We start from the raw sequence: 26,598 nt of genomic DNA on the forward strand, positions 1-26,598 counted from the left end.
TTTCCCAGCACAACAAGTTGAAAAAATGGGGAATAAATCCCTTATTGAAAAATTAATTCACAAATAAGACTTGAGGACTTTGTACAATTTAACTTCTATTATGTGTGACTTAACTTTCTTTGTGTGCAATAATCTTCTTTTGCGTGATGTGCAACTCAATTTCTCTTTGTGCAAATAAAATTATCTTATGTGCAAGTCATCTTCCTTATGTGCAAACTAATCCCTTATATCCAAATAATGTTTTGTGCAAACCATCTTTCTTTTGTGCAACTTACCTTCTTTTTTGTGCAACTAATTGTCTCTTATGCAATCAATTATCCTATGGACTATTTGCCAATTAAATTTGTAATGAGGAATTTATCCTCAATTTTCCCTAAAAAGTTCACATAAATTTTGCTAACTCCAATAAAAATGCAAGAGACGGATAACAATTTTATAAAGATTAGAGTTAATTATTTATAATAAATTTATATTAGTTTTTTAAATATCTTTTCAATCATTTACATGAGAAATAAACCTCATAGATTTTTTTTGCCAAAGAGATATTTTTATTACTAAAGAAAACTGAACAACAGACTCAAAAAAACACAGCACAAATATTTAAAATACTTACAAAAAAAAACACTAAAGTTATTAACAAAACAACAGACTCAAAAAAATAGAAACATACAAACCCCAAAAAAACATACAGACTAAAAAAGAAGCAAATACAAGCAAAACAAAGACCACAAAAATACAACAAAGGCTCAAATTAGACTAGTTGACACCTCTTCGAATAGCAGTAGGACTCTTAACACTAGGAGGAGCACAACTAGAATCTGCAACATTAGACATCTGACCAAGTGAACTTGACACCAAATTCCTGCAACCATTCATGTCACTTAATAAAATCTCATCCAAGAGAGGTGTTGCTGCCAAAAGCCACCTGTTGGGTATCAACTCTCTTCTGTAAGCAGCTGCCAAATGATCTGCAGCACGATTACCTTGGCGTTCAACCAAGGAAAACTTTATACCTGGCCTATCCCAATTGTTGCAAGAATCTCTTCAAAGATAGGGACACTTTGCCATTTCAATCCTGCGGCAGAAAGATTAATAAGATGGTTAAATAAAATTTCACAATCAGTTTCAATAAAAATATACCTTTCCTTGAATCTACTAGAGATCAAGATGGCTTCTTTTGCTGCTATACATTCAGCTTCCAGAGCAGTATAAGCAAAAACCTTTTTCCCAAAACCACCCAGAAAACAACCATTGCTATCTCTGCAGACAATGCCTATACTAGCACTGCTTGTTTGTGTCACAAAGGAGGCATCAAAATTTATTTTAATAGAACCAGTGGTAGGAGCCATCCAGCAAAGTCTTCTTTCCTTCTTCTTTATACTTCTAGCAGCTGAATCACCATCAGCAATCTCTCATCAACCAGAGGAGTAGACACAGAAATAACATGGCCTGGAACAACCGGGGTGCCATTAAAAATCCAATTACACCTTGATTTCCAGATTTCCCAACATATAGCTGCAATAAGGGATTTATTTTCATCACTCAGTATTTTACTGTCAAGGACCAAATCTACAAACCATTTTTTAATGCTAGTGATCTGTGGACCATCAATCCTTAGGCAGAGAGCGTAACCAAACCAGCATTTTTGAACCCAAGGGCAAAGCAATAATAGGTGCTCAATTGTTTCAGGCTGTTCACCACAGATTGGGCATAAATCAGAGTGAGAGCATTTTCTTCTAAATAAAGCTGCCTTTGTGGCGAAGGCATTGTTCAACATTCGCCACAAAGAATGTTTGATCTTAGAGGAATGCTCAACTTCCAAAGACTAGTCCAGTGCCTAGGAAGAATCTGAAAGGAACTACCAGGAGAGGCTGCTACGCTGTTCATCTCATCTAAAGCTGAATGATAACCAGATTTAACGGTATATTTCCCATCATGGCACTTAAGCCAAATTGCTTTGTCCTTTCTCCCGCAATGAGGAAGTCTTATCTGCAGAATTTTTTCTTTCTCAACCAACGAAATCTTACCATCATTAGGACTTAAATCCCAATTTCCACTTCTAATTAGATTAGCAACTTTAGCCTTTTTTTCATCATCTGAAATCAACTCATTACTTAATTTCCCAGTCTCCAAACCTGGCACCCATCTATCAGTCCAAATGCTAACACCCTCTCCATCACCGATTCTCCAAAAAAGATTTTTCCTTAAAAGATGAAAACGTCACACGGTATGTGTAATTCATAGGACTGTTTGAGCAAAGATATAAATTTTGGGGGACAAATTGAATGGAGATTTTACATTTACCCCTATTTAGATGGAAAGAAAAATTAGGAGAAAAGAAAATACATAAAAGAGAAAGTTGGAAAGAAAATTATTCCACTTCTCTTATTTAGATGGATGAGAGAACACAAAAAGAAAATAAAATGAAGATATTTAAATAACTAAAATACCCTTACTCTTATATCAAAATATATTATATAAAAAAATCAAATTAAATATTACAATGGAAAAATCATATCAGCATTAATATCATCAAATGAGTTAAAGTCAATTATTTGGTAAAGACATATTTTTATGTTGTCATATCTTAAAACCAAATAATTTAGCAAATCATTATTTTTCAAGGTGAAAAATAAAAAGTGGATAACTTTTAAAGTTAAATATAATAAAAGAAAATAAATAAATTATACATGATCTAATATCACTTAAAAAATGAATAAAATCTAATATACAAACAAAAGAGTATAATAACTTGATCATGGAATATTATAATACTATTACTAATAATACTATTACAATTAATCATAATACTTATTATACAATAAAATGTTCAGCATCATGATCATGGAATATTATAAACAAAATGACGAATATTTCGTTTACATCATAAGCATCATGACAAAAAAAAAGTCTATGTTAGCCAAACAAAAAATGGCCAACATGACACTGTATTAGAAATATCATGGCAAAAGGTAAATGTTTCCTAAATAAAAAAAGCCAACATGTCACCACATTACAAAAGATCTAAGAACCAAAAAAGTCAAACACCATATCTATACCTTTTTCACCGAATCCCAATATCAGTCATCAACCTGAGTAATGTTTGTAATCGCATATGAGCTGGAACCCCAAAAAACATTAATTTGCATCTTTCTTCATTACACAAGAATACATAACATTTTAGTTTCTCTTCTTCAGACTTTCCAATTTCCTCAATTGTGGCTCACACTTCTCCTTCACTATAATGAGGAGGCCTATTCTTTTCAAGTATTGAAAGACCCTTCTCAACAACTTGAGCATGCTTCTCAGCAACTTGAAGATGCTTCTTGGCAACTTAAACCAACCTCTTAGCAATAACGTTGCTATATTGCATGACATCAACTAATTTCTTTATTTTTGATGTCATTTTTTCACACCTTTCTTCAATGTATTCAATCATTAAAGCCTTGCGTTTTTGTCCTCTAGATAATGTAGATGTTGCTTATGCTCCATATGTTGGGCTACACTCCAAATTAACCTGTGAGTTTGGTGACTCACATTTTTGTGTGTCTCTTTTAATTGTTTTTTGAATATTCTCCTCATGCTCTCTCTTTCAACACTACCATAACTTATAGGCCTATCAATTAGGGTTGCCATCTCTGCCAACAAATACATTGCATGTAATATAACAAACAAATTGTAGAACACTCATTCACCTATGACATTCCCAATTCTGTAATGCACGATCAAAGTTAAAGTTAGGACCTTCATTTGCCACTTTACAATTTATCAACTCTTTAACTTCGTACTCAAAATCCAACATTTCTCCCTCAAGATCCTTGATCAATCCTCCATTATTATGACGGGTCTTCTTCTATAGAACAATCAAAGGCCACATAGCCACACATTGACATAGTTGCCATGCTTAACCAGAACAAACCAAACAATAATTAAGACAAGCTGTAGGGACAATTGCCTAGGCATAGCTTGTATGAAGAAAAGCATGAGCCAACTTTAACAATAATAGGTATTTTTATATGTTTCTATATGGCACTATTAGATCCAATTAATCAAAGTTAATAATTACACTCAACTTTAAAAGGACAGGATTTCATAATTGGAATGCTCTGCCAACTTTTTATCATAATAAAGATACTAAACAATAGCTCCTTCAAAATTAGGCTTACTTGGAAAGGACAATACCATAATAATCATGCTTAACTTGTGTTATTAGTACGTTACTTGTGTGCCTGTTTGCCTTCAAAGTGACAATTCTAATCTAGATTGGGTTCAAACCTCCAATTAACTAAATATTTCAGAAGTAAAGATCATAACCCTTTTATTGGTAAGAAGAATTAAACAAAATAAATCCAGAAACCATGGCATACACTTGATTAACCACTCAAATAAGGAAATCATGCCAATGTACAATAATAGTCGTCATCCAATTGCTCAATTGCTACAATTTGTAACAGTCCCATTAATCTGCCCTGACCTTGGATACAGTAGCTTTCCTTGAGCTAACTCGAAAAGGACAATACCACAATGACCATGGTTAACTTGTATTATTAAGTTTAATTATGTTATTTGTGTCGCTGTTTGCCTTTAAAGTGACAATTCTAACCTTGATTGGGTTCAAACCTCCATTTAACTAAATATGAAAGAAAGTAAAGATCATAACCCCTTCATTGGTAAGGATAAATAAAAAAAATAAATCCTAAACCATGGTATACACCGAATCAACCATCAATTAAGGAAATCATGCCAATGTACAATAAGAGCCCTTATCAAATTGGTCAATAGCTACAATTTGTAACAATCCCATTAATCTGCCCTGACCTTGGATACAATAGCATTGTGTTTTTCTCCCTTTAATTCACCTTAATCAATCTACTCTGACCTTGGATACAATAGCACTGTGTTTTTCTCCCTTTAATTCACCTTAATCACCACCATTAAGCTATAAGAAGGAGAGCTAGTGAATTTGTCAGTTGCACATATTCTTTAAAAAGGAACAGGAAAGGAGTCCAAGGGACTAGAACCCTACACATTCCTAATTCAACCTTTCAAGATATTGCTTCAACAAATAAAGTTGCAAAGAATTGTGATAGTTTATACTCAACCAAAATATAATTCCCATAGTTTTAAGGCAGTATATTGCTGTACAGATCATCGCTATAAGCAAAACACAAGCAACCCAAATGTGTCTAATATCAGAAGCTATATACTTGAATAAGTATAACAAGACATATAAAAGCAAAAACCAACATGTTGATCATGGAAGAGAGAGCACAAACCTGAAATAGAACTTGCCCGAGAACAAGAAGAGGATGAGAGTCGCTGAAGATGAATTCAACAAAGTAAAGACAGGGCCATTCTTCGAGAAGGAGAAGACGATAAGAGGTGATGGTGTCGACTAGAGGAGGAGCAGAGCTAGTGATTTGGAGGTGAAAACAGAACACAACGACAAAATCAGAAAAGGACAGTGATGGCGAGAGGACCAGGCACGCGAATGACGGAATTAGCCGGGGGAGAGCTTTGCGTGCAAGGAGAGGGGCAACTGTGGAATTTAAAATTGGGAAAATTACATACAGGTCCCAAGGAGCAAAATTTATTCACCTAAGGTCCCAAAAAATGTTAAAATTAATAGCAGGTCCTAATAGACCTTAGAGTATTATATTATAATTGTAAAATGACATCCCTATCCCTCCTAATCCCAGGTTCCCAATTCAAAGTTCAAACACTTTCTCCCTCTTGCCTCAATGTTTGAATTGCTCACTGCCTCTCGCGTCGGCATCTGAAGTGAAGGAATCAACCACACAGTGCCTCTCGTAGTTGCCGTCTCTCATTTCGTAATTACTTCCTGGTGTCTTCTCTCCCTTTGTGGTCACTCTCCATGGTACAATTGCTCCCCTATTGCATTGCCTCTCCCTCTTGCAATCAGTCCACCATCTGTTGTCTCTCCCTGTTGCAGTAGGCCTCTTAGCATCTCTCCCTGTCGCAAACTGTACATTGCTGTCTTGCCTTTCTCCCTATCGTGTATGTTGCTAATACGATTGACAACCTCAATGGCAAGTGTTAACAACCTAAGGGGGAGCTATTGACAACTAACTCTGTGGAATAATATAACCTCTACATAACATCAAATTATAACCAAATAATATCATATAACAATTTTAACACTAAAATCATGTGTGAAGAAATCATGGAAGACTGGAAGTATATGAAATTGTCACTTTATATCAATAACTTAATTCTACAGCCATTGACAACATCCACAGCGTGTGATAACTAGTCCATGACAACCTATTGACAAATACAACAAAATAGAAATATGACATTACATTAGATTACTTCCGGATGTCATTTACCATTTCATATATATATATATATATATATACCTACAATGTAACTATACCAAATTTACAACCTATTCAAAAAGCATACGAGTTGCATGTGTACCTAATGACCCTTTAACTTGAGGTGTGTATAATGACATTTACAAAACAATACTATCACATGTAGTCACAAAAAAAACATAAAGAAACCATTGCATTGGGAAATTTTGTCCTTCTCCAATAACCAAATCCTTCTATTTTGTTGAATTCATTTCGGGAATCAGTGTTGGCATAATTTGCGAATCACATGGCAATGATAGTGGGTCTTTACTCAACACATTGGGTGGAAACATAGACGATATATCTGAACCTCTGAATAAGTCTTTCATCCTGCATAACAAACAAGTCATAGGGTCATCAATGACAACCTTCGACCACTGCAATGACTACTTAAACAAAACAATTGACAACAAACAATATTACGTCAAATTCAAAATAAGTAAATTCCACTTACACATGTTGTTCTTCTATTGAACCATCCCTTATTGGTTGTGAATTTGCATCTCTATTTTCTGTATATGCATGACTACTTTTTCTATTGAAGTTAATTAAATATTCTATTCCTTCATCACCTACAAGGTCTACAAATGTATATTCATCAAAGCTTACTGTGAATTTCATAACTATCCAATTACTTTCTTTTTCTACCATTGATACTATCATTGCTTCAAATTCTACATGTGTTGTGCCTTTCTTTATCATTTTTGTTCTCACAACACCTCCAATGTATTGGAGAAGGACAAATTTTTCCCAATGCGGTGACCCTTCAGCAAATACTATATAAGTACAGTATTACTATGAAGTTTTTATAAAAATGATTTCAGTTTTAAAGTTGTTATGTTATACTATTTGGTTATAATTTGATCTTATGTAGAGGTTATGTTATCCTATAAAGTCAGTTATCAACGAACACCGCCTAGGTTATTAACAGCTCCCTTTGAGTTGTTAATACTCATTATTGAGGTTGTCAATACATCTCTGTAATAAAATTCTTCTATAATCCTATTGGATTTAGTTAAAGTTAATGTCTTCAAACTACTTCCCATTTTTGCATTAAAGTTGTTATATTATGCTATTTGGTTATAATTTGATGTTACATGGAGGTTATGTTATCCTATAAAGTTAGTTGTCAGTGACACTACCTAGGTTGTCAACAGCATCCCATTAAGTTGTTAATACTCACTGTTGAGGTTATCAATGGATCTCTGTAGTAAAATATTGCTATAATTCTATTAAGTTTAGTTAAAGTTGTTCATGCCTTTCAACAGCTTCCCATTTTAGTGTTAACGTTGTTATATTATATTATTTGGTTATAATTTACTCTTATGTGGAGATTATGTTATTCTATAAAGTCAATTGTTAGCAGATCCTACATAGGTTGTCAACAGCTTCTCATTAGATTATTAATACTCGCTGTTGAGGTTGTCAATCGTATTAGCAAAAAAAACTGTGAAGTGGGAACCTTAGATTAGAAGGGATATTGATGCCATTTACAATTACAATACAATACTCTAATGTCTCTTAGAACCTGCTATTAATTTTGACTTTTTCTGGGACCTTAATGAATAAATCCTATTTCTTGAAACCTGTGTGTAATTTTCCCATGAAAATTTAGGCGAATGGGTTGTGAGAGGGAGCCCATCCCAAATTTTTTTAAAACAAAATGAATAAATATGTCTACTTTGAAAGTTTGAATTCCATTGTCGATGTGAGGACCTTGTTGGTGGATAATCTATAAATACTTCTGTAAACACTTTCTGAGCCTAGAGGCATGCTCTAGTCTTGGTGAGTCACGGGACCCAAAACACCTAAACTTTTTCGTATAAAAAAATGTCTACTTTGAAATTATTAGGCACAAGTATAAATTTTTTCTAATAAAAGTCAAAATGATACTGCCTCTGGTCCTTAATATAAGAGCTAGTTGACTGATTTGAGTAGATTAAAGAAACTAGTTAAGTTAGTTATTTGTAATAAACATGTGTTATTTTTCATAAAATATTCTTGCTAATCAAGTATATTGGCTAGAACTACCATTATTACAAGAATTACCTTGGATAAAAATGGATAAATATGCGAGACAAAAATGGATTGAGGTCTTATATTTAGGATTAAAATAAAAGTCAAATAAGTTCTTATATTAAGGACCAGAGTTAGTATTAGAAGAGGATAACCTTACATAATCCCTTCATAATATGAACTTATATAATTAGAAATAATGAGACGAAAAAACAAAGGGGGTTAGAGTAGGAAAAACACTACTTCCGGTCCTAATTATAAGACCTCGTTTGCATACTACAAAAAATGTCTTATAATCAGGACCGGACACAGTATTAGAAAAATTATAGCCAAATGACCGATTGATGATGATGAAAAGATATCATATTAAAGCTTCTCTCTTGTTCCACATGATTTCCAAAAAACATATTGTATAGTTTCATGAAGATCAGCAGATGCCTTCTGCAAATTTAAGTGTACGTTGGGATGAAATATGCACAAAGAAATAGGGAGGAATTATCCTCACTGAATTAGAAACAATGAACGGACGAGATTGAGTGTTAAATGAACGGTCAAGATTAACTCCAACAAAACGACGTAGTTTTCATTATTGAAATACTCGAGGCCCTTGCCTCAGTTCTGATATAGGTTAGGGTTTTTCCATTCCCCGAAAAGTTTCAAGTCGGCAGCAGCTGGGAGTCTGGGAGATCAGCAGCAATGGTGAGTAATGCCTTATTTCTCTAAGCTTGTTTATCTGAACTCGGTATTCATGTTTCATCGAGATTATGATCTTACCTTTTAGTATCACTTGATTCTTCATGCCAAAACAAAAATTTCGGTTCATAGAATTTGAGTATTGAAATGGCAGGAAGAGTTATTCCTATGATTACATATTACAATTCTGGGTTCTTGTCTCTGATCTTGAGTTATGTCTTGGAAGAGCCCTTGTCAATTTAACTGGTTGATAAATCGGGGATATTTTTTTTGTCCGTTTAATAGGCTCCAAAAAGAGGTGTAAAAGCTCCGGTTGCGGCTAAGAAGAAGCAGGTGTGTTTCTCTGATTGGCATAACTTCAATTAAAAATATCGGTTTCGTTTATTTTTTCTTTTTAAAAAATCATGATATGATTTGGCTTCGATTTTCTTTGTTTGATTTTAGGACAAGGTGGTAAACCCGCTCTTTGAGAAGCGTCCGAAGCAGTTTGGGATTGGAGGTGCATTGCCTCCTAAGAGAGACCTGACCCGATTCGTCAAGTGGCCCAAGACTGTTCAAATTCAGAGGAAGAAGAGGATTCTCAAGCAGAGGTTGAAGGTCCCTCCAGCTTTGAATCAGTTCACCAAAACACTAGATAAGAACCTTGGTACGAAAGCTAATTGAACCCTAGGGTTCGTGAATATTAACTCAAGTGTTTTTCTTGGCTTTTTTAATGCTTCGGAAACTTATGATATCCAACTTAATTTCATCAAAATTTTGTAAAAAATAATTGAATGATTGATGTGGACGCATATTTGAACTGTACTGCATATTTTCCAGAATTCAGTGCCTGTGGATTATCGTCGATGTTTCGGGCGCTTGCATGTGTCATTGATGTGGCATTTTAGGTAGTGAGGACGTTTGATGGTGTTCAATAATTGCAGTGTGCCTATTGCCCTGTTCTAGCATATTCTTGAATTATTGAGTGTCCGCTTAATTATTAGTCGTTTAAATTCTTTTATTTGTCTTTATTTAGTTTTTGGTGTTGGAGCTTTGAGAGATTTGTTCATGTTACTATAGCAATCGACTCGTGCAAAAGGCTGTACTGATTCTGTGAATGTCATTTGCAGCAACCAGCCTGTTCAAGATGCTCCTTAAGTACAGGCCTGAGGATAAAGCTGAAAAGAAAGAGAGACTCTTGAAGAGGGCTCAGGCAGAGGCAGAAGGAAAATCTACTGAAGCTAAGAAGCCTATTGTTGTGAAGTATGGTCTCAATCATGTCACTTACCTTATCGAGCAGGTCTGCTTCCTTCTGTCGATGCCTGAGATGATGAGAATGTCCTTTTCATCCCCAGCATTTGATTAACGTTTTCTTATTTTTTTTCCTGGCAGAATAAGGCACAGCTGGTTGTGATTGCTCATGATGTAGATCCAATTGAACTGGTTGTCTGGTTGCCGGCATTGTGCAGAAAGATGGAAATTCCCTACTGCATTGTCAAGGGCAAGGCACGCTTGGGATCGGTAATACTTGCAATAGTTTTATCTAGGCATTTCCTCAATTGATTGAATAGAATTTTTGTAATTGCATCTAATTCAATTCTTTCTGCCTTTGATAGATTGTCCACAAGAAAACTGCATCAGTTCTGTGCTTGACAACAGTCAAGAATGAGGACAAATTAGAATTCTCCAAGATTCTTGAGGCGATCAAGGTAATTTGTGGGTTGATTTTTGGTTTTTCTTTCTTTGTTGCTTCTTTTTGGGCTTTCTTTTTATTTTTCGTATTCCTTTTGCACAGGCTAACTTCAATGACAAGTATGATGAGTACAGAAAGAAGTGGGGTGGTGGGATCATGGGATCTAAATCCCAAGCCAGGACCAAGGCCAAGGAAAGGCTCCTTGCTAAGGAAGCGGCACAGAGGATGTCTTAGGCTTCCTGTTTGTTTGCTTCAGGCAATTCGATTTTGTTAAATTTTGTCGAGGGTTGGAGTTTGTTTCGTTTTTCTATGGAGATTGATAGCTTAGACCACCAGATTCTGTCAAGCATAAAAAGTTTGTCTCTAGCTTAAATTTATTTACAAAATTATTCTTGCGACCAAAGATGTCAAATTGATGCGACAGAAGTTTAACACGAGCTAAAACAAGTGGAAAAGAAAGACGTTCTTTGAACACTGCTGAGAGAAATGAAGCTGGCTTTGTAATGAAGGATCAAGAAGGGTCTTCAGTGAAATGTTTTCCTGAAGTTACCGATCTATATTATTGTATTATGGCAGTAATTTCGAAAAAAGTTGAAAGAAAGGGAAATATGCTATTAGAGGCGCATGAGGGAAAGCACGCCGAAAAGGATTCTTGTTCCATCATGGAATTTGGCACCCAAAAATGCTGTTGCAGTGTCAAAACAAAGTACTTGAATTATTTTGATGATATGCTATAAAACTTATGTACGATATTATGCTATATTTTGGTAAGTTTAGTGTATAGATTGTTGATGATATGCTGCATGAAATTTGTTTGCAATCTTAGTTATAATTATGTAAAAACAAAATATTTAATATCTTTTTCAGACATAATTAATTACTTGCATCGATATTTCTTGAATTAATAACATCATTTTAAAACCAATTATCGAAGCTAACGACTAAAGCGCAGAATTGCAGGAAAGGGATGACAAAGTATTTAATATCTTTTTCAGACATAATTAATTACTTGCATCGATATTTCTTGAATTAATAACATCATTTTAAAACCAATTAGCGAAGCTAACGACTAAAGCGCAGAATTGCAGGAAAGGGATGACAAAGTATTTAATATCTTTTTCAGACATAATTAATTACTTGCATCGATATTTCTTGAATTAATAACATCATTTTAAAACCAATTATCGAAGCTAACGACTAAAGCGCAAAATTGCAGGAAAGGGATGACAAAGTACAATATTACGGGAAATTTTATGTTTTTCGTAAATAAATGTGATTTTTCTTTTAATAAGAAAATTATATAATCATCTCCGAAAAGTATATGTTATTAAGGTTATGATTGAAGAATTGTAAACAAAAACTGCAATTGGACTGAGGGTTGGGGATTCAAATATCGGGGGACTGTTATGCCGATGCTATATTCCAGTGACCAAGGAGGAAGAAAACTGCTATGCATAACCCACAAGGTCTAACCCATTTTCCTCCTAATCCATGTTTCCCGCTTTACTTTAGTTCAATAATAATTGCAATCCATGAGATCCAAATGATTTTATAATAAATATCAGAAAATCATTTTTTTTTCATAATCCAACTTGAGAAAATTAATGGCCATTACAGGCGGAAAAAATAGGCAACACTAAATAAGATAAGGAGATCCCTTACATCCGCCAGGCTTTCATTATTTGTAATATTATAACCCCGGGGGGGGGGAGTTGGTGGAGGAAGAAAAAGAGAGTTGAAAAAAGACCAAGATAAGTAGAAATTCAGAGGCAATTTTAAGGACAACAATTCAGGTGAACCTTTCCTTAATGAACAGAGTTCTCAAACAGCAAAATGATTCTCCTACGCTAAGCTCATTCTTTCCCTAAGAATCATCCTCATCACGTTTTGAAGAAAGTTTCAGTATGCAATATATACCACATCTGAATGTGATCAGATTGACAATCGATTCAAATGGTTCATAAAAATATCCATCACTATGAAATAGCATCAATCAGTTTATCCGACCCAATCAAGCCAACTTTAAGAAAGCTACGTACAAGACAGGTTTTGCTTGCTTGGAGACTTGGACTAAAAAAAAAACACACGTGTAGCCTAGCTTTTGGCAGAGCCACTTGTAACAATCTACTGATGGTGCAGGATAAATTAACCATGTAACAATCTCCCCCACAAATTTGGATCCAAAGGGCCTCTTTATATAACACTGCTTTGGTGACTTGCTGGTACAAAACGCCAAAGGTCCACAGCGATATCCACCTCCTTCTTCTTGTGAAATTTGTATAGTTTTGGTACATCATAACGAAGCTGTTAAATTAAGAAAACAAAGTACCATTTCAAAGTTAAAAACCTTACGGATGCTTCCAAATAAAAAAGCTAAAACAAGTCAACCTACAGGTTACGTGCTGATAATGTGGGTTGGCTAGCCTACCTTCTGACCTACCTATTTTTTATATAACATATGGATCAACAAATCAAGAGATAAAAACACAACATGCCTAAAATACTTATCAGGCATCGATATGCAGAAATTCACATAATAACAAAGAATGCAGTCGTCCAAGGACTATAGAAACAGGTATTCAAAACATGATTTCAAGTGTGCAGTATGATGGATGATCTTTGACCTCTTGGTATGGATTTACCAAATTATGTTAAGAAGCTATCCATATCTACAACATCTGAATTGTGAGATGGCATGTCTAATGTGACAGATTTAGGCCCACTTGCACAAAGTTAAGATAGAACTAGTATTTTTACTGTGGGATTAATGACTACAAGTTATAGTTGACTCAGGACTCATAACCAATAAGTAATAAGCACAAAAGAGCTCGACTTAATTTCAAAAAACGAAATAAAGAACTTCCATATTTAACTAAAAAGAGATTAATAAAATGGGTAAAAGCTTACTTTTCATAAGGCTTCTACAACACAAAAACAAACAAATAAAACGATTCACTCACCTCACATAAAACTTCGGCACTTGCAGCATTGAAATCCCTCACGGCTACTCGTTTGACATGCTAGAATAAGATGAAAACACATCGCATAAACAAAGTAAAAATGAGCAGAAATAGGGTATGGAAGTATATAGAAAAAGCTGCAAAGACAAATGTCACTCCTATGAAAAGATCTTAATTCAAGCAGTCATTTAAATAATACTGAACTCCTCATGAAATAATAAGATATGTAAAGTGTGACATAAACAAACACATAAATTTATGCATGAGATAATAAGTGAATAAATCAAGATGCTTCAACATCCACACAAATAGCATGACTTTAAGAAAATTTGAAGTGACTCGTGCAAAATTGAAGTTGCAACATTTATGGTACAAGTGTGCATGTATTATACTAAGGACAACCCAATTGGGCTTGTGAGAGCTTCATTGCTCATTCAGGCAACTAGAATGTAAGACACAGATGACTTACATCTCTTGTTGAAGTCTTATGCAAGGAATACACAGCTTGAGAAGCAACCTGACAAATACATGTATATCAGACATCTCATCAATCACATGTTAAAAGTTCTATGACCACCATGGTTGCCTACCTTCAAAGCAACATGGAGAAAATCCATGTCTACACCCTTCTTCCTAGTTCCAAAAGGAGGATTCATCACAACTGTATCAACAATTTGACCTGGAGAAAAATATAAAATACCAACACAACTAGATGAACCTGTTATAGAAGAAAACTTCAAGAATAGACACAGAACTTACATAAGCAAAGGCAGAGAAAGGCACCAAAGTAGGACAAAGATAATAAGGAAAGCTACCTCTCCATTCCAAATCCATGACACTAGACTGAATAAAGTCCAAATACAGCTGCAAGTTTAATTGAACAACAAAGGAAAGATGCATCAACTACCAGTAGGCCATTTTCAACATAATAATCTAGCCATTCATTATTCAATTTAGAGCACACTAATTCTCACTTTTTACCTTCTTTAGCAATGTACATAAATTAAAGTGAACCTTTGAAATTCGAGATACATCACTATGCATACATTTAAAGCATACAAAAATGTTACTTTTATTTCAATGCAACAAGAGACTCAATCATCTGAAAAAATATAATCATCTACTATAATGAGCAGTAGGAAGAAAATACCTCAAGCTCCTCAGCATTTAACGATGCTATCTCAAGAGATTCTGGATCAATGTCAATGCCAAAAACATGTCTGACCAATGCTAAGACAAATTAAGAGAATATAAGATATACATTCATACATAAATAGACACATACATAAATATTATATACATAAAACCACACTTAATTTAGACAAAACATTTGCTTTGTTGCTTAAAATTGGAATTGAAGTTTTGAGTTAGAATGGAGGGTCCCTAAGTAAGCAAGCCGTTATGTGCTATGTAGCACTGACCCAGCAACGAAAAATCCCAATTCATTTTTCCCATGGGTCCTATGTAACCATGGACTATGAAAATGCAAAATGCAGCCAAGTCGTAGTAGTTTGAAACTTCAGCATACTTAATGTCATTTCAATATCAGCTCAAATATTAAAACTTACAGATTAAATGGGATTTAGGAACAGACTGTACAAAAGTATAAGAAGGGAAAGAAGGCAACTTACTCGGCACTCAATAAAGCAGCTGCAACACCTAAAGTACCACAACCACATCCAAAGTCAGCCACTACTTTGTTGCTCACATCTCCAAAAGAATTCTCAGCCTAATTTACGTAATCACAACAGAAACAGAACTTTAAGTATGTGGAATTACAGTGGCTGGAAAAAAAATTGTTACCAAACAAATTGCACACTATTGGATTCACTCTAGAATGAAACTTGCCGATGACATCAATCATTGCATTTGCAAGGAAATAATAGAAATGTAATCTTCGAGCCCATAGCTGTTTACATCTTCGGCAGAAGAAAAATAGAATATCCAAAGGTGAAGTTTGAAGAAACATGCAACAATATTTTGCAGAAACTGGATAAAGTGATGAGAGAAAGAGAGCAATACAGTGTAGAGCATTCGAGAAGCAATATGGGGTCCAGTTGGATACTGTTCGAGTTCAATCTGCGACCAAATAAAACATAAAAAAAAAAAAGAAGAAGAAGAAGTGATTCACAGTGATAAAGAGACACAGAGACTACTATCAAAGGTCGTTTTAAGAGAGAGAACCTTGGGTTGAGAGAACTGCTGAAGATCGCCAAGGAGACTTTCCAACTGCTTGAGCTTCATGCTTTCAGGCCGAGGTTTTCGCGGTTGCGTTCACACACAAACTGGAGATTTTCCCTTTTCCCCCCACAATTACTGCGTTTTCCTGCTTCCTGCCCTGATTTTCCCGATGCCGCAGCACGCGAAATTGAAAAATTGCAGATTATTCATGGGAAAATCCCAGAAAAAGCCCTTAGAATATACCAAATCCCAGATTGGGCCCTTAAATTTCGAAAATGACAGAATTGGTCATTGACCCAATCTGTCATTTGTGAAATTCAGGTGAATTGACATTTTTACCCCTGAGCAAAAGTGAGTAGTTATTCTCTAAACAAATCTAGGTAACGCTTATACTGTTCTAGTGATTATAAGATTCGTTGTAGTTAATAATAAGGTACCTGACAATAATAAGATACCTGACTATGAAAAAATGAGTAGTTATTCTTTACACAAATCTAGGTAATACTTACATTGTTCTAGTGATTACAACATTAGTTGTAGTTAATAACAAGACACCTGACTATGAAAAAGTGAATAGTTATTCGCTATACGAATCTAGGTAACACCTAAACTCTTATAGTGATTCCTTGAATCATTGTAGTGAATGAATAAATAAGGGCAAAATTGTCAATTCGCCTGAATTTCACAAATGACAGATTGGGTCAATGACCCATTCTGTCATTTTCGAAATTTAAGAGCCCAATCTGACATTTCCCATATTCCAAGGACCTTTTTTGGGATTTTCCCATTATTCATTCATTTTTATATTTTTACTTAAATTAAATGTGAAATTTTGGAGTAGTCTGCCTCCCTTCAAATGAGGAACTCTTTTATTTTTAAATTTTACATAACATTAAATTAATAAATCAATTTATTAGAAATTTAGAACTTTAAAAATAAAAGGAATTAAAGTTCAATGTCAATTTAATCCTGAAGATAACTTATTACATAACTTTTATTTTTTAAAAATAACTTCATAAACTCAGTCAATATGAAAAAATTAGAAAAAATATGCGTGTATATTTCAAGCATATACCCGCCCGTGCCAGTGTGGCTCCATATGCTTAGAATTTGTTTCTTTTCTCTCATTACCTTATACTGCCAAAACTTTAACGTGTCTGGGCAGATCTTTCCCTTGGTTACTTAGAAATTTTCATTTAAAGAGCAGGCATCAACCTCATTGGTGTGGCAATTTCTTTGCAGCTTACCAGTTAGAATGATGGCAGAATTTCTTCCCTGGCTTGCCTTGGATGTACCATCCGATGAGAGGCATTAACCTATCAAAAGGTTTTTGCTAAAACAAAAAGTTTTATGAGGTTCATGTGACCCAGAACGGGTGTGGAGGCCTCACTCACAATTGCAGCGTCTTCTTAAGCAAGATTGTGCCGGAATTTCAATTGATACTGGATGATATTTTGTTTAAGTGTTTTGTTTTTGTTGTTTCTTGTTTTGTTTCATTTCAAACTCTGTTATTTGGTTTATGTTTGTACGTCTGCACTTCGGATATCTTTAATGATAGTATGTTTTTTGTGATGGCAAAGAAAAGAAACGATTTTTTCTCCTTTCTTTTTCGATGGAAGCACAGTCGCAATTAACAACTATTCGGGTCCCCCAAGAAAAACAGATTGGTACAAAAGCTGGCTTTTCTTTGGTGCGTGCTCTGTGTCGCAGTCTATAATGAAGCGCACAGCTCAGGACATAAACTAGAAAGAGTGAACAGTTACACAACATATCGGTAGGTAACATAACGTCCAGCAGTTTCACTTGGTCGGATTATCTTCACAACCTGTCCACGCTTCAGTCCGTAGTATCTTGCAATTGGATCTGTCACCTGGATTCTGGGAAGCTGTCACAAAGGAAAGAGACAACATCATCAGCATTTTTCTCCTGCAATCAAAATGGTAACAGCGCGTACTACGACAGCAATCCACAAATGGCAATTGTATCAAACAGATGTTTCTTACACATTTCTTAAAGGAGATTTACATGAAGGAGTAATAGTAATAACTCAACCTTTAGAATGATTTTCCCCAACAATATTGGGGAAAATCATTCTTACGTTCCAAACAAAATATCCTTGACTTCTAAAAATCTCATGTCCTCTAGATGTGAACAATTTTAATGCATATTTATCAAAATATCCTTAAAAGGAAATTCCTCCCTTTCCCCATGAGGCCATGATCGCCAGCACTAGACTTCGCCACCAACCAGCTGCCAGAGACCATTGCCAAAGCCACCATCATCCACAACAAATTTATGACCATTGCGAGGGCGGGCGTGAGTCTGTGTGTGTGTGAGTGCATGTGCGTGTGAGTGCTTGTCTGAGTGTGCGTGTGCTTGTGGATATGCGCGCTCAAATGTGGGGGTGTGTACAATAAACCTGGGTAGTTGATTTCTGCAGTATCTGGTGATGAGTTTAGTGAGTGACCCAGGGAGGCATCAAAAGTTGGTTGGGAAACTTGAATATTGCACCATGATATGGCCAGACATCAGTTTCACGGTTCAGAACTTGAGCCAATTCGGGAGTATTCCTAAATAGCAATGATTTCAGACCCAGGCTGGAGTTCCAAACGGCTAGATTTCTGCTTAAAAACCGTTCTAAAAGTTGGGCCAATTTGGGCTGATATGTACCAGCTTTTGAGACAGAAACAGTTATTAAGCTGGGAACAGAACGAGTTTTGAAAAATTGGATGGCCCACGAGATGGAGGCTAGTGAAGTCCTTTTTTTTTTTTCCCCCCCTTGGGCAAGACAAAATTCTTGACTTTACAAACAAACAAACAAAATAAAAAAAATAAAAAAAACTAGTGAAGTCATTTGCGTGAGAAAAATGTCAGAAGGGACTAGTGAAGCTAAAACACGTACATTGGGAATTGTAGGTATATTTACTCCCAGCTTAAGGGGGAGCGTAGGATGATGCATATTAGTTATAGTGACTAAATGTAGTTAGACTGTTAGCATAGTTAGTGTGACAAAACTGTATATGATGTGCACTACACAAAAACATCCTGGAGAAGTAACACAAACAGGGGAAGAAGAAATCAGATATGATGTCACATATTCAAGATTGCATCAATAACACAGTTGAACAGTATCATTTAATTAGGGTAAAGGCCCTTTTTATCAAGCTTTCACCACACACAAAAAAGATTGTAATGATTTTGCCATTTCCTGTAAAACATTTTCTCAGCTTTACTAATTGTGGGATTCAATCATAGCGATAGAATAAGCATGCAAATTTCATGAGTAAAAGAAGAAACATTACTAGAAAAGAAGGCAAGTAACAGACAGCTAGTTGGATAAGTCATCCTCTGAAGGAAAGGAATCAACATAAAAGGAAAGCTAATGAAAAAGAGTCACAGAAGCTCAAGTAGATAGCAATGCTTTCTAATCTTTCTGCATAACTGAAAACAACAATCCCTTAAAACTTCCATACGCCTTACTCTAAAAGGAAGCCCTAAACAACATACCCCAACATATAATGTGAAGGCAAGGGACGCCCATAAAAATAAGTGCATTAGAACCAAGTTTTAACCTACTGACCTGGGTTTCTTTCACAGTATATCTCGCAAGCAAGGTTTTCTTCTCTGTGTCAGTTAGCACCTGATGTTCCGGAACAAGAACATGCTCTTTTATGTTGACCAGCAGTTCTGCCTCCTGCATCAATAGAGCTACCGTTAAAATAAATTAAGACTGCAAACATATAAAAATAAATTATAAGAAAAGAACGCAGGTTCATATAATACAAGATAAACTGAAAATTTGTTACTTCAATATTATTTGAAATATAGGCCAAGTCAGTGGTTTGTGTTCAAAAATAGAAATCCAACATCTAAAAGTGATAAGAAACATGAAGGGTATTTAAGCTATGGGTAAGGATTGCCACAAACTGAGATACCCATCATTTTTCTTACTACTTTAAATGTGGGACTTCTAATTTTCAACACCCCCTCCTCTTTTGTTTAGGTCATTTTTCTCTTTGCTTGGGATTGTGTTCTCTGAGTCTCAAAAGCATCAAGTCACAACATTCAACTTTTGTATGCCTGAGCTTGTACTCTTGAACTTCAAAGATCGCAGGTCCATCTTTTCTTTTTATTTCTTATTTTTTTAATGGAAGTCTCAAATCTTGTAGTTAGACTCTGATTCCATGTTAACTTTCTGTTTGGGCTCAAGCACAAGTTCCAGAAATGAAGTCAACAGTTTGGAAGGCAATGTAAAAGAGAGAACGCATGAAACAAATTTGAAACTTGCCATCACCCAAGTATTTTCCTCACAAGAACACTAAACCACATCACCTGAAAAACCTCCAAGTGAAATTTCGAGGATATTTCAGCAATACAACTCCGAGCAAAGGGAGTCAAATTCTGTTGAACAACCAAGATTGCTCTGGAAACATTTTCTGACTTCATTCGGTTAGTGTATGTCTTCATTGTCTTAACTCCAACCTTTGCTTCTTCAGGAAAGAAAACATAGATCTGGTACAAATGAAACAAATGAAAAGATGAATCCCAAAAAGTGGAGAAATAGACATTTTCCATATGCTATCCCATCTAACTATTATGCTAATTACAGCCTGCATGATGTGAATTATGAACCTAGAACTGAATTATTCAACATACAAGGTCCGGTTTGTTATCTTTTTGATAGTGAGCTAGCTTCATGGGCATATAAATACAAGGTCACAAAAAACCGTGCAAGAGATAATAAAATTAAATCACATTTACTCTCAAAAGATTCCTACACCCTGAAGGTGGATCATGTAAGACTGTAGTGTTCGCATGCATAACCATTAGCCTTCCTGTAGACATGATCAAAGGTGAATGTGTAATTTCGCTTAAAAAGTTCTCTTTATCTTTCTGATTACGCTGCAGAGGGAGTGGTTCCAAGAAAGTTCATTATGAATAAGCGTGAAAGCCTTGATAGGGTCAGAGAACACGTTAACTTGACAGAATTCATTTCAACGAAGGTTGGGTCATCCAAAATCGTCTAAGAGTTCAGCACATGTACTGGGATAAAAACACGTTTGGTGAAGCTCAATCTCCAATTTTCATGATCATGATGTAAGACAGCTAAACTTATCTTTTTGAACATAAGATTTGCTGAAACCATTGTTTCCTTAATTCTTAGAGAATATATTATCTTACAAGAACTAGATGACTAATTTATCAAAATTAAAGAAATTAGTTTAGCTGTAATAAATAAATATTGTCTTTCCTAAAATATCTTGTTAATCATGTGCATTAAAGTTGCCCTTTTAAAAACGTCTTAACATATGCAATTAGTATAAGGGTTACTTGGGATGAAGAGGATAAATATTGAGGACAAAGTGAATTGAGATCTTAGGACCAAATGGAATCTCCAACTAGCTCTTATATTAAGGGTATTTTATATCTGGCAGCAGAACAAAAGTACAAATAGGTTCGCTGGATCAGAGAATCCAACTCATTTCAACCAATTTAAATAGCTCTATCTCCTGTCTATATTGATAGCAATACTATTAAGAATTCCTAGCAATACCAACAAGCAGACTCACTATTATTCCTGCAGCACCAAACAAAATTTAAACGAAATGTCTAACACTGGCCATAACCCCAGTAGGACTAGGAAACGATGATTTATGCAAAAGAAAATCCTCTAAAAGGAGAGGTTGAAGAACGAGATGAGGGAATACCTGGTCGGAGCTATTATCTTTCTTAGCTTTATTGATAACGAGGTCCTCCCTTTTCATGTGCTCAGAGTATTTATGCCTGAACTCACTCTTGGTCATGTTGATCTCATAGTCTGTAACCAGATAGCCCCTATCCCTCAGCATCTGCATCACAGTCTTCCTGATTCTGTAAAGCCGATTGAATTCATCCTCTGAAAGAACCATCCTTTTCGCTCTTCTACTTGCCTCGAAATCTCAGGCCAAAACCGATGAAGAAGATTGCGCGAGAGAGGGGCACAACAGAAACACGGGCACGACAGAAGACGCGCTTTTCTCTTAAGTATTAATCTTTATAAGAGTTACTATCATTTTTAAACCCTAAAATTCGGACTTATTTTGATTTTAGCTTTTTAAATTTTAGAATTATGATTTTGGCCAAAAAAAAATTTTAGAATTATGATTTTAGTTTCTGAAATTTAGTTCGTCTCAACGTATTAATCCTTGAAGGTGAAATAGTGTTAAAATATATTAAAAACATCATAAACAGAGTTATAATGGTGATATAACTCACCAAATGGTATTTAATTAGATCTTATATGAATAACAGAAGAGGGGGAAAAAAAAGAACAAGCTACCAAAAGTCATCTCTTTAGCATCTTTTTTTTTCTTTCTCACTATTCATTTTCAGGAGCTATTCACTGTACTACACTTTATTATTCATACAAGATCAAGTTAGATATCATTTAATGAGTCCACATCACCACTTCTAACGTCATTGATGACATTTCAACAAATTTTAACAGCTTTGCTTTATCAGGGACTAACATTTTAAGAGAAGTTAAATTTCAAGAATTAAAACCACGTATTTGAAATTTGAGGGATCAAAATTAAAATAAACTCAAATTTCAAAGACTAAAAATTATATTAACTCTTTTTATAATTATAAGCTTTGCAAAGATGTCTTTAATGATTACAATAACATAAACTACTTTAATAAAGATAAAGTTAAAGTAGACGAATGACATAAAGTAGATTCATGACGAGTCCTGCTTATTTTCTGAAATAACACAAAGCAGATTCCTTGATGATGATGCTTATCGTAAGCTTTTCCAAATGGGTTCATGACTTGGAAACAGGTTCATGATATCTTCTGGGTTAGAGTTGTCAGCATCAAAGTCATAGATTCTTGTCGTATAATGTGAAGGGTGCCTCCTGCTTGTGGCCTGTTTTTCTTTAAAATTTGCAAGCAGGGTCTCACCATCATCCTAATTTGAGTCTTGAGATTCTCTGGTAAGAAATGAAAGGTGTGACTAAAGATTAAAGTTTAAGAAAAAACAATGACTAACTTTCTTCGCACAAAATGTAATTAATTGAAAATTATTTTTAAAAAAAACTTGAGACAGTAATAAATGAAAATTTTTTACATATTATGTATCATGTTTTGTATCATATGAATTTATAATTAAATATTACTAAATATTAATATTGTAAAATTATTTAATAAATTTTATGCTGACAAGTCTAGAACCAAAGTTATTATGCTACTCCTCATATCTCAAGGCCTTTATGCGGTATTCTTAAAGGTCGAACCGGCCCGGTCATACAAAGCCGACTCTGCAAAACCGACGAGTTTAAAAAAGTCAACTTTACATGACCAAAATTTTAAACATATCCCAATTTACTAGGCCCCGCCTTTAAACTAAGGGGCTCAAGACTGGCCACAAGCTTTTGGCCCTTTTGAATAAAAAAAATATTATTTTTCATATTTCTCATATTTTTTATCAAAAAATAGAAAACCAATAAAATTATTAATAAAAGACATAAAATTTGAATAAAATTAAGTCACAAATACAAAATATCATCATATCTAAATATCTATCAATATTTAAGAATTTCTAAAACATCAATCAACAAGACAACAATATCCAAAAGTTTCATCAATAATGCAAATGTGCAATAGACAAATACTATCATTAATTTTTTTAAAAATTTCATCATTACTATAATCAATTACTATTTTTCATAACAAAAATATCAAGTTTTTCTTTTTTATAAAATTTTACTTTTAAATTTTACCGTCTAAACTATTATTTTACTTTAGTTTGAGAAGTATTATTGTTGAAACTCATAAATTTCTAATTCAAATTATAGAATCACAAGTAATAGAAGTATAGAAATATTCTCTTATCAAATATATATAGTTTAAAAATATCAACCATATAATATAAATCAAATCATTATTAAAGCTCAAATTAACTCATTTTTTAAAATTTAATTAGACAAATTATTATCTGAAGACAAATAAATCAAACCACTATATGAAATTTAATTTCAAAATGATAATAATAACTAAATATTTAAAATATTATTGATAATGTAAAAAAAATTAATAGTATTAGAATTACATAGGAAAATTATAAAAGCATCTAAATAGGCTGACCTTTGGCCCTGCAGGACCAGCCAGTTTAACGCGTTAACCCTTCAGGATCAGCCCTTTTAAACCCGTTTTCCATTTGAATGGAAAAATTTCAAGCTCAGGCCTCAAATATTTATGCTTAAACGAGTCTATCTGACAGGCTCGACCTATTTTTCCAACTCTAGATATTATAGTTCACTCCTTCTAATTCTTAACCAGTTGTTCTATTCTAGTTCACTCCGCCAATTAACTTAAAAAAAAAAAATCTGGTCAACGCTAGAGCCCCCCGGTGGCCAGAGTCCAGAGACTATAAGCCTGGGTCGCTATAGCCAACGAGACGGTAAGTAGCAAGAAAAATTTATGGCCAGAATCCACTTAATAATACTATCTTTGATTTTAATTATAAGATCTTATTTATACATTACAAATAAGATCTTATATTTAAGACTGGAGGTAGTATAATGGTAATTATATATATGATAAATCTATATTATTGTCTTATAAAAAGTAATTTTTTTAATCTGATATATTAAAGTTTTCAATTCTTGGCTTGCTAGATATTTGTTGATGGAGTTGCCAACATAAAAGATAATATTATCTCTAACCTAAATATGAGATTCAATTTATAGTACAATTTGCGTTATAAACTAGATTTTATATTTAGAATAAGAGATAGTAGTATTAAACTTGGTTGTTGGTTTTGCCATAATGTAAATGTAATTATGAATTTGTTGTATTGAGATTGTCAATTCTTACCAGATAATTGTTAGAAGAGTTATTTAGTTGACAATTACCTTATTAGAATTGATTGTCAATTACGTCAAAGGAGGTTGTTAATTTTGATGGGAAAATTGTTAATCTTTATTTGCAAATAATTGGTAAACTTTTGAAAGGCAGTTGTGAATTATAGTTGTTAGGGGAGTTATGAAATTCTTTTCCTTTTCATAAGGAATGGTGGGAAATTAGGTCAATAACTCACTTCTTAGTCTTCAATCCTCTCAATCACGAACCCCCCCCCCAAGATCAGTGCAATTTGACATGTCTATTTATCAATATCTTGACTCAAAATGGGAGTATGTCTGAAAAACATTTTAAGGTGTCTAGGATTGAACCAGGAGGATCTCATAGCACCTTTTATCCCCTTATTCAAACTATTTCATAGAGACTTGCCATGGCAAAAAATATGGGAGGAACCTAGCACACTAGGAGAGCACAATACACCGTAAAGTTACATGTTACATTTGTGAAGGATGAATCAACCCCAATAGGAATATATTAATTCTCTCCCAATTGGTTGGTTTGTAGGTGTGATAGCTTTCTTCATGAGCAAGGTCATAGGTTCACATTCAGGATAACCTAACGACACCAAGAAAAAAAACAAGTATAAAATTTAAAAGAAGCATCTAACACCAATGAAAATAAGGTTCAATGAAAGGAGATAATCCCTCACAACATAACGAACTAAGGTTCAAATCTTTATCAGAAAAGAGGAGCCAAATTTAGTACTCAATGATATATTAAACAAAATTACTTCTAATAAAAGAATACTTTTGTATAGGAAAACAAAAAACAAAAAAAGAAGAAGCAATTAGCTCCTTCATGCATACCCCACTAGGACTGGCACTAGTATTGTTTATTTTGTAATGTTTGGTACAAGAGATTTAGAATAACTAGGGATTGCAGAGTGTCACATAGATGGAATTGCTCAAACCTACCCATTCGCCTGGTATTGAAGCTGTCCTAGCGTTGGAAAATTTTGGTGTCCGCTTTGGAGTGTGTTTGGATGAAACCAAACCGTGGTTTGGAAAAGTGATTCTGGAGAATAGATTCTGGAAAAAATAGATTCTGTGAAGAATAGATTTTGTAAAAAAGTGATTCTGAGAAGTGAGAGTGTTTGGATAGTTGTTATCAGAAGCACTTTTTATATATACAAATTACTAAAAAAAAGACATAAGTTAATATGATAATTACAGAAAAAATAGATTTTATGATATATTTTAATTTGAAGAAGTAAAATTGTTAATAATATGTTTTTTACCAACATAATTAATAATACATAAGATAATATAATTAATAAATAATTAATGTCTATATATATTTATAAAATATAAGATTAAATATATTTATAAAAAAAATATGTTTATAAAAAAAATAACAAGATACATATCATATAGGCCCACACACTCTCTCTTTTTTCTCCAAAAGCAAAAAAAATTTGCTTTTTCCAAAACCATGGTTTTGGAGTCAAAACCATGGTTTTGACCCAAAACCATGGTTTTGGTTTTTGGAGAGGCTGTTTGGGTAGCATTTTCCCCAAACCATGGTTTGGGTCCCCAAACCATGGTTTGGGGTGCTATCCAAACAGAGCTTTGGTCTGTTATTGTTCAAGCAATAATGATAACATCTTGTGACTGAACCGATTACAACATCCTTAATTTCAGTTTTCCTAAACTTCAGAGACCTTGTTTACATCAAATTCAATACAATATCGTATGAATTGGCAATCCTCCAAAATAGGTGTTAAAACGGTGATTCAAGATGTTTGGATTCCCTGCATGCCTAAATAAATGAGTACTAATAACCTTTTTCAAGCTATCCA

General features: G+C 34.2%; 3 protein-coding genes across 4 annotated transcripts; 1 reads left to right on the forward strand and 2 right to left on the reverse strand.

Moving 5' to 3' along the window:
* Window positions 1–9,027: 9,027 nt before the first annotated feature.
* Window positions 9,028–11,161, forward strand: LOC114753419 (60S ribosomal protein L7a-1). Its single transcript, XM_028942109.1, has 7 exons — window positions 9,028–9,092; window positions 9,372–9,419; window positions 9,531–9,732; window positions 10,196–10,365; window positions 10,458–10,586; window positions 10,682–10,774; window positions 10,861–11,161. The coding sequence occupies exons 1-7, from the start codon at window positions 9,090–9,092 to the stop codon at window positions 10,990–10,992; spliced, it is 777 nt and encodes a 258-aa protein (XP_028797942.1). The 5' UTR covers window positions 9,028–9,089; the 3' UTR covers window positions 10,993–11,161.
* Window positions 11,162–12,531: 1,370 nt separating this feature from the next.
* On the reverse strand, window positions 12,532–15,962 carry LOC114753421 (methyltransferase-like protein 5). The gene is made up of 9 exons (XM_028942113.1): window positions 15,903–15,962; window positions 15,741–15,797; window positions 15,350–15,447; window positions 14,869–14,938; window positions 14,534–14,582; window positions 14,309–14,397; window positions 14,188–14,235; window positions 13,719–13,778; window positions 12,532–13,062 (listed from the first exon to the last, which is right to left on the reverse strand). Exons 1-9 carry the CDS (start codon window positions 15,960–15,962, stop codon window positions 12,952–12,954), a joined length of 642 nt encoding a protein of 213 aa, XP_028797946.1. The 3' UTR covers window positions 12,532–12,951.
* A 1,516-nt stretch (window positions 15,963–17,478) lies between these two features.
* LOC114753420 (DNA-directed RNA polymerases II and IV subunit 5A) lies at window positions 17,479–26,255 on the reverse strand. 2 transcript variants are annotated; one of them, XM_028942112.1, is made up of 5 exons: window positions 26,251–26,255; window positions 21,608–21,824; window positions 20,232–20,411; window positions 19,480–19,593; window positions 17,479–17,784 (listed from the first exon to the last, which is right to left on the reverse strand). In XM_028942112.1, exons 2-5 carry the CDS (start codon window positions 21,806–21,808, stop codon window positions 17,659–17,661), a joined length of 621 nt encoding a protein of 206 aa, XP_028797945.1. In that variant the 5' UTR covers window positions 21,809–21,824; window positions 26,251–26,255; the 3' UTR covers window positions 17,479–17,658. The 2 variants fall into 2 exon arrangements, with proteins under 2 accessions (XP_028797945.1, XP_028797944.1); XM_028942111.1 differs by lacking the exon at window positions 26,251–26,255 and adding an exon at window positions 26,231–26,236.
* Between the last annotated feature and the right edge of the window lie 343 nt (window positions 26,256–26,598).

This window comes from Neltuma alba, unplaced genomic scaffold (genome assembly GCF_004799145.2).
Source record: "Neltuma alba isolate B1F8T4 unplaced genomic scaffold, ASM479914v2 tig00007919_pilon, whole genome shotgun sequence".
NCBI classification, from domain to species: domain Eukaryota; kingdom Viridiplantae; phylum Streptophyta; class Magnoliopsida; order Fabales; family Fabaceae; genus Neltuma; species Neltuma alba.